Source organism: Oncorhynchus kisutch, unplaced genomic scaffold (assembly GCF_002021735.2).
Source record: "Oncorhynchus kisutch isolate 150728-3 unplaced genomic scaffold, Okis_V2 scaffold1364, whole genome shotgun sequence".
Lineage (NCBI taxonomy): Eukaryota > Metazoa > Chordata > Actinopteri > Salmoniformes > Salmonidae > Oncorhynchus > Oncorhynchus kisutch.
The window spans coordinates 9,857-18,204 of record NW_022263309.1 but is presented as its reverse complement, the minus strand read 5'-3'; the positions used below and the strand labels follow the sequence as shown (position 1 = coordinate 18,204).

The 8,348-nt window shown below is 42.4% G+C and overlaps 1 protein-coding gene across 1 annotated transcript; it reads left to right on the top strand.

Moving 5' to 3' along the window:
• The first annotated feature begins 216 nt into the window (after positions 1-216).
• Positions 217-6,391, top strand: LOC116366148 (uncharacterized). Its single transcript, XM_031818403.1, has 5 exons — positions 217-518; positions 691-783; positions 882-1,160; positions 1,280-1,384; positions 1,497-6,391. The coding sequence occupies exons 1-5, from the start codon at positions 503-505 to the stop codon at positions 1,880-1,882; spliced, it is 879 nt and encodes a 292-aa protein (XP_031674263.1). The 5' UTR covers positions 217-502; the 3' UTR covers positions 1,883-6,391.
• Positions 6,392-8,348: the final 1,957 nt, after the last annotated feature.

Genomic DNA, 8,348 nt, shown 5'->3' with positions numbered 1-8,348 from the left:
CCCCTGCATGCCTGGTGGGTCGTTTGAAACCAAGGTTTACACTAGCCTGCAAAACAGATGCCTACCCCCCCCAACAATAATATTGTGTCTTACGACTCCTAATCTTAAAGGCCTTTCATAAAACTATTTTTTTAGGGGGGCTAAAAAGTCATTCATCCCAGCGATGTCGAGAACAACACACCCCATGCATCTAGGTGCTAGCACCCCGGAGATTTTAGAAGCTCCAAAAGGATCCTAATGTTTAGACACACCCAATACCATGTGTTTGAAATGTGTCAAATATACCATGGGCGGGGGTATAGCCCGAAAAAAACGACAAACCCCAAATGCTATGTAAAAAAATCATTCAGGGGTTTTTCTCTAGGTCGTAGGGTACAAAAGCGCTAGAAACCATGGGCAATGTTAGCAGCGTTTTAGTTCCGATGCAAACAGCACCTCCAGAAACTCCAAGAATCGTTATCGGACTGAAGCGTTAAAAAAGATAATCGGGGAAAAAAGTCTAATGGATCTATCACAAGGTGAGTTCTTGAAATAAATCTTTATTAGATTTGGTTGTTGTTGGGGAATTGTTTGAAAAGCGTGGGATGTTATAGAAATATTAAACAATCATTAGGATCAGTATGCTTACCGTATAACAAGGCAATATTAGCTAAAGTGATTATAGCTTTAATATTGTCGAATGTTTTATAGATTCTGAAGCATTCACGCAGATACTCCGAGGTATAACTGAGCTCGAATCATCCCATGGGTCTCCGAAACAAACGCCTGCCCTGAATTGTCAACGTAAGTAAGCTCCAAGAATTCCATACATAAAAATATTTATACCTTAAAAACAAAAAGTGTGGGCATCTTATATTAAAAGTTATTTTATATGTTTACAGAGGACCTAAAGCCTAGAAGGTTAAACGATGCCCTATGGAGCCTGAACGGTTTCTGCGAAGCATATGACTACGAGACAATTCTGCCCTACTCCCAGGATGTATTTACCCAAAAGCAGCGAACAGAGACTTTAAACGGCAGGTCAACTCCCCTTGGCCAGGACAACGTTGTCCCCCATATTTCTAAACACCAAAGGATAATTAGTGCTCAGATCCACAGTTCCGCTTCACCCGAACAATTCTACTTGGCCGATATTCACGAGACGTCGTTCCAAGGACTAGGTATGAATCAATTATATATTATTATTTATATATATTATTATTTTAATATTTATATATTTTTTTTTTATGCCGGAATATGTTAAAACAAGGCCTAATGCTGTTTTTTTTGTTTTTTTCAGGCTCCCCATCTACCGGACCTGCAGATGTTGTAATACAGGTTGAACAAACACAACAGCCCTTGGTTTCAGAGCTTCTTCAGAACAGCCCTCGTCAAAAAAGCAGAGGTATTTAATTAATGTATTGTTAATATATAGGCTTATATCTGAAATGTATTTGGCATTTTTAACATATTTTAGGGTTAATAACCTATTTGTGTATGTATTATTTTTATTTCAGACTCCTCACCGGCTTATGAACACAACGCACAAACATCGGAGGATGCCCAGACAAGCATCCCCGAGGAGGCTCCAAAGACACCAGCGAAACCTGATGATGTCAAAGATTTAAATGACATTTCTGAGGTAGACGATTTGATGTTCTGTGAAGCTGCCAACCTTCTTGAATCGGCCAATTCTGTGGGGGAAACAGCAGATTCTGAAATAGACCAAGAACGTTTTTTCAAAGCGTTTACCCTGGGTTTAAAATCACGAAAGGCTCTACTCCAGAGGCGCATGTGTATTCTACTCGAGCATCAATACAATCAGGATGTGTCATTCTGGCGTAGCGAGCTACCCCGTATGTTAAAAAACATTAGGGCTAAAACAAGCAAATACCGCCGTTAAAAAACACACATGTAAACACACACACACACACATCCTTAATTAGACAGATGGCGCCCCCTATAGACCAAAGTGAGACAATTGAAACACTCTTAGCCAGGATCCCTACAGAGCTCCAAGATATAGTTAACCATATGAATGATTCGGGGGTAATTGACATAATGACAATAGATGAAAATCTATTATCCCAGATTCCCTCCGAACTCATAGACATTATTACACGTATGAATGAGTCAGGGCCTTCCGAGGAAAACATGTTAACACAGATTCCCGAAACCATCATATCTCTAATTACCCAGCTTAACGCGAGCCCTAGGTTTAATACGGCCCCACAGACACCTCTAAGACAGCCTTTAACAACATTGTCCGAAGAGTCTGAAAGTCAATATGATGTTTTTGAACAGTTGGACAAATGTCTAGCAAATCTGGAGGGGGGCGGTCTTGAGATCAGTGTACAGAACGAGAGCGCTAGGTTTAATTCGGCACCCCAGACACCTATAAATCAGCCTTTAACACCAATGTCCGAAGAGTCTGAAACCCAATACGATGTTTTTGAACAGTTGGACAATTGCCTAGTAAATCTGGAGGGGGGAGGTCTTGATCGAAGTGTACATGTTTTGCGTCGAAATAAATTCAACAATATTGAGGTTCGCCAGTTTTTCAATTTCGCATGGGGGGGTCAGATTCGGGAATATGCTGTGTTTTACGTAATGCTTATGGACACTTTGAATGAACTGTTAGCGAGGATCAGAGATTATAGCGAACCTAGGGATCTCTTACAGTTGGAAATTTGTGGAGACAGTCTACAGAGCAAGGTATCGCTTATTTTACAGAATGGTGAAGCAGAGCTTGAACAATTTGTTAAACTGCTAGAACGCCTTGTACAGTCAAATTTAAACGTGCTAGCAGATAGGACCCTCGAACTTGTAGTACAATTAGTACGCCAACCACAAGGGGGCGGGGGTCAGAGACGAAAGCTCGAGAGTTTAATGCAGTCCGAAATCATAAGCAATAAAAGGGCCTATCTCATAAACGTTCACAATCCAGGTAATAAGCTATGTTTTGCCATAGGTTTGGCCCACTTACTCAGCCCCGGATGTACTGATCAAGCCGCGTTACATAAAGCTCTCGAGCTACAAACTGCGGTGGGTCTCGGTATACAGGATGCTGTGGCTTTCTCAGACATAGTCAAATTTGAAAACTTTCTGAACATCAAGATTGTGGTTTTGTACCACAGTAGGGCTAATGACGCTCTCCTCAAGTTCCAAAATATACCCGAACCACATCCTAAGACTATGTACTTTTATGTGCAAAATGAGCATTACTATGCCGTAACTAACATCACAGCCTTTTTAGGCGCGCCATATGTCTGTCCAGCCTGTCATACCGGCTACACACGCATGGGGGGGCACTCGTGCCGTTACAACTGTTCAGTATGTCTGGATAAACATTGCCCTATGCAGCCGCTAAACTTGACCCCCTGTGCGGATTGTCACCGCACATGTCGTTCGGCCTACTGTTACGAAAAACACAAAACTGAAACATGGCATCCCAAGGCATGTAAATCTGTAAGCAGTTGTGACATTAACAAGAAATGTCCAAAATGTCATTGCAATTACAACCTTAAAATAGATAGCCCTAAACCTCATGTTTGTGGAATTATACACTGCCCAATCTGTAAAGGTCCTTTGAAAAGCAGAGACGCGGAAGCAGTTCAAGAAGTAACACATGAGTGTTACATTCAGCCCTTGGCTGAAGATGAACATACAGAGAAATATGTGTTTTATGATTTTGAGACAACTCAGCAATCAGGGGTTCATTTGCCTATTTTTGTGTCAACCATGACTTTCAAGGGTGAAAAATGGTCGGCCGAGGGACCCGATTGTGCCCAACTCTTTCTAAAACATTTTAGAAAAGCCCAGTACAGAAACTTCACGTTTATAGCTCACAATGCTAGGGCCTATGACTCCTATCTGCTTCTGAACCCTTTGATACAGCAAGGCGTGGCACCCAGTGTCATAGCTCAAGGGAGTAAAATATTATGCTTTGTTGACCCCGCCTTCAAACAGAGATACATTGACAGCTTAAGCTTCTTACCCATGAGATTGGCTCAAATGCCAGAGGCCTTGGGTTTTGAAAACTCTGTCAAAGGCTATTTCCCTCATTTCTTCACATCTGAGGAGAATCTACATTATATAGGATCTTATCCAGCCCCCGAAATGTACGGGTGTGATCAAATGTCTCCCAAAGAGCGTGAGAGATTCATGACATGGTACGAGACCGTAAGACATGGCACTTTTGATTTCCATAAAGAGATGGAATCATACTGTGACAATGACGTTGTTATACTTCGTGAAGGATGCCTCAGATTCAGAGAAGAGGTAATCAAAGATGCGGGCATTGACCCCTGGAGCTGTACAACTATTGCATCAGCGTGCATGAAAACCTATCGTACACACTATCTAACTCCTGAATCTATAGCTATCCCATCGCCAGACAACTACCGACGCCAATTCAAGGCCTACTCTAGTGGTTCCATTCAATGGTTGGAGTACTTGGCCCAGGATAAAGATATTTTTATCCAACATGCTTTGAATCGGGGGGAGAAGGCTTTTGGGCCTTACCATGTAGATGGATACACACAGATTGACGGGGTTGAGACAGTGTATGAGTACAACGGTTGTTTCTTCCACGGTTGTAAATTATGCTTTGTCCCCCACACCTTGTGTGTCCTAACCCAAAAGACTTTTGGGGAAATGTACCAAGAGTTTCAAGACAAACTGAATTCTTTAAAGGCTACTTACGGGTTAAAAGTTGTGGTTTTGTGGGAGCACGAATGGACAGCCCTCAAAAAGGCAGATCCTAGTGTTAAGGCCTTCCTTACCCATTATGACCCTCCAGAGCCCCTGGAACCGCGACAGGCCTTGTTTGGAGGCCGGACCAATGCTTTGACATTGCGTTATGTAGCTCAACCCGACGAGACAATAGGCTATGTAGATTTTACATCCCTATATCCTCATGTAATGAGTTCCTCATTCTATCCTATAGGGCATCCTGAAATTATTCACAGCGACTTTGACGAACCCCAAAATTATTTTGGTTTAATCAAAGCGACTGTCTACCCTCCTAGGGGGCTGTTTATACCTGTGTTGCCTTACAAGGGTCCTAAAGGAAAACTTTTCTTTCCCCTTTGTCGCACATGCTGTGAAAACCACAACCAGGAAAACCCCTGTGATCACACAGATCAAGAAAGAGCCCTGACCGGTGTATGGGTCACTGTAGAATTCTCTAAGGCTTTAGAGAAGGGGTATCGTGTGGCCAAAATCTTTGAAGTGTGGAACTTTTCCAGGAAATCAGACACACTTTTTAAAGAGTACATCAAAACCTTCTTGAGATGCAAGCAGATGGCTTCAGGCTATCCTGCATCGGTCACAGATCAAGAAAGTAAAGACCAGTACATTCAAGACTACCATGACAGAGAAGGCATACTTCTTGACCCTGACAGAATAGAGGTCAACAAAACCAAAAGAAATGTGTCGAAATTGTACTTGAACTCCCTTTGGGGGAAATTAGCGCAGAGATGCAATATGCTAACAACTTCGATCATTAAAGACCCCGAAGAATTTTTGGAATTTGTTTTTTCGGACCAATACGAAATTTCACATTTTTCCTTCTTGAGTCAAGACATTGCCTTGGTGCAATGGAGGCGCCACCAAAAGTGGGTTCTACCCCCGGGTAATGTAAATGTGTTTCTTGCAGCATTTACCACAGCCTATGGCCGCCTTGAACTGTACACCCTCATGGAACAGCTTCAGAGGCGGGTTCTTTACCACGACACAGACTCTGTGGTCTATGTAAGCAAACCGGGGGATTGGACCCCCCCACTTAGCAACTATCTTGGGGGTTTAACGAGTGAACTCGAAGAGGGTGACCATATTACAGAATGGTCCTCATGTGGTCCAAAAAGCTATGCTTTTAGGACTAAAGCCAATCACGTGGTGTTGAAAGCCAAAGGCGTGACTCAAAACTATGAAAATGCACCGCGTGTAAACTTGGAATCAATCACGCGCTTGGTCGAGGGGTTCGTAAAGGACAAGAATAGTGACTTGGAGATTTTGAGCTCCTACAACAAAATAGTGAGGGATAAAAAGGGGTTCCATCTAAGAAACGCACCACTCACTAAAAGATTCAGGGTAGTCTATGACAAGAGACAGCTATTGCCTGACGGTACCACATTGCCCTTTGGCTACTGACTTATGCTACAAGCCCCAGTGTGTCTTAAAGCTTAAGATATTATGACTGCTGTCGAGGGTTTTGACCCCCGGCTACAATTGCCTTTTTCAGCATTAATTGCCGGCCCTTCAAACAGTGGCAAAACTTTTTTTGTAAAAAGTATTTTAGAGAATTCTGAACATGTGTTATCTCAAAAGCCTGACAATATTGTATGGTGTTATTCATGTTACCAACCTCTGTATGATGAATTATTGAAGACAATAAAAATCAAGTTTGTTGAAGGAATACCCGATTCTCTGTCTGATGATGAACTTCTCCCCCCACATGTAAATAATCTGCTGGTTTTGGACGATATGCTATTTGCTGGTAGCGAACACCCTGAAATTGCACGAGCTTTTACCCAATATACTCATCATAGAAACCTGTCCGTGCTTTACTTGGTCCAGAATGTGTTTCACCAAGGTAAAAATAGTCGGACCATTAGCTTGAATGCCAACTACATGGTATTGTTTAAAAATCCTAGAGATAAACTGCAAATTAGCACTCTAGCTCAGCAGATGTACCCTGGACGGAAATCATACTTTATGGAGAGCTATGAGGACGCTACCAAAGAGCCATTTTCTTATTTAATCGTGGATTTAAAAGCAAATACTCCAGAACACCTTAGGCTACGTACAGGGCTGTTTCCGGGGGAGAGGCCTGCTGCATACCTTCCTAAAAAGTAAACGCTATGTCTCTGCGTTTAAAAAGAAACCTCCCCCTCTTGAGAAGGCTAGTAGGTTCTACAGCTAAAGAACGGAAGGCCATCTTGGGTCGCTGTTCTTCAGATCTCATATTAGCCCTATGTGAGATTGCTTTGAATCTTCTCAAAGGACGCATTCCACTCACCCTGAACCAATTGAAAAAATTAAGGAGACAAAAGACAGCGATCAAACTCTTTGCCAATAAAAGGGCCAGTCTTCAAAAGAAAAGACATAGTATACAACAGTCTGGGGGTTTTCTTCTACCTTTACTCAGTATAGCCGTGCCCTTCATCACCAGCCTTATTGCGGCCAGACGTGGTGGTTGAACACGGGGGTGTGATGGCCACTAAAATGTACTTGGTGCCTCAACAAGAGTTGGATAGACTTAAAAAACAAATGCAGGGTCCTGAAGATATCAGACAAACAGCGGAAAATGATTTGGATACGGCCATGAAGGATGTTTTGAACCGAAAAGGATTGAACCCCTATGATAAGATTCAAAAATACACAAACCTAATGCAAAGGTATTTGACTCGGGTAAAGCAAGGGGAGAGAGAGACTAACCATTTAACCCTTTCCCTACCGGACCCTTTAACAGATGTCGAACCTAACGATAGCCATGCCCCTGTAAGGCCTGTACCGTCGATCTTACCTAGTGGCGATAATATGTCGGGTGAAGCTCAAATGCCATTTGAAGATAAAGTTATGCATGACCTACTGACACATGTGCCTTTACGTAACAGGAAGAATGTTAAATACATTATGAACAAGATAAAAGACTCAAAGGGGATAGCTGCTTGGAACGACTCTGGAGAGTTTATCCTTCAGGGCTCTGTGGTTAGGGGGTCCCATATGCAGGACTTGCTTAAAAGTACCACGGCTGCCCACAAGGTTGCTGATGACCGAAGGCCTCCCGGCTGGCGTCAGTTTCTTAAGGCCCTGGCAATCCTCAACATCCCCCTCTCCGGTGTACCCAACCATAAGCTTCGTCAACAGATTCAAGCTTTAAAACAAAAGCCTTCAACGAGATACAGCACCCCTAAAGATGCCCCAACGACACCGGCCCCATATGAAAGCGATGATGCTAACTCATTTACTCCCATGAACGTCTCAGGACCTTTTCCTAAACCCGATCTCTCGGCGTGGTTAGACTTTTGAAAATGACTTTTGAATGACTATGATTAAATTCAATAAATTTTTTATTTGAAAAATAAGCAAGTTAACATTTGTGGCATTCTTGAAACATATGACGTGAGCATACGCCTTGATTACGCGTTCTTAAAGGACACACATTTGAACACTTTTGATATTTTCTAACAAAACAAGATACAAGGTTATCATTACTTCTTAAATCATCCTTATAAAGAGACATAACATCTTCAAAAGAAACTCCCCGGGCTCTTTGGCACAGGTAAAATACACAGTGGTGACCGCATGTAGTGGAAAGGTTATCTTGCACTTGTTTGATGTTGTAGTAGATCTTTGTACCGTTT

Bases quoted from the DNA above. Each gene is read 5' to 3' on its own strand.
- LOC116366148 (XM_031818403.1), top strand. The intron at 784-881 runs GTAAGTAAGCTC...ATATGTTTACAG, and splicing joins GCCTGCCCTGAATTGTCAAC to AGGACCTAAAGCCTAGAAGG. The intron at 1,385-1,496 runs GTATTTAATTAA...TTTTTATTTCAG, and splicing joins CCCTCGTCAAAAAAGCAGAG to ACTCCTCACCGGCTTATGAA.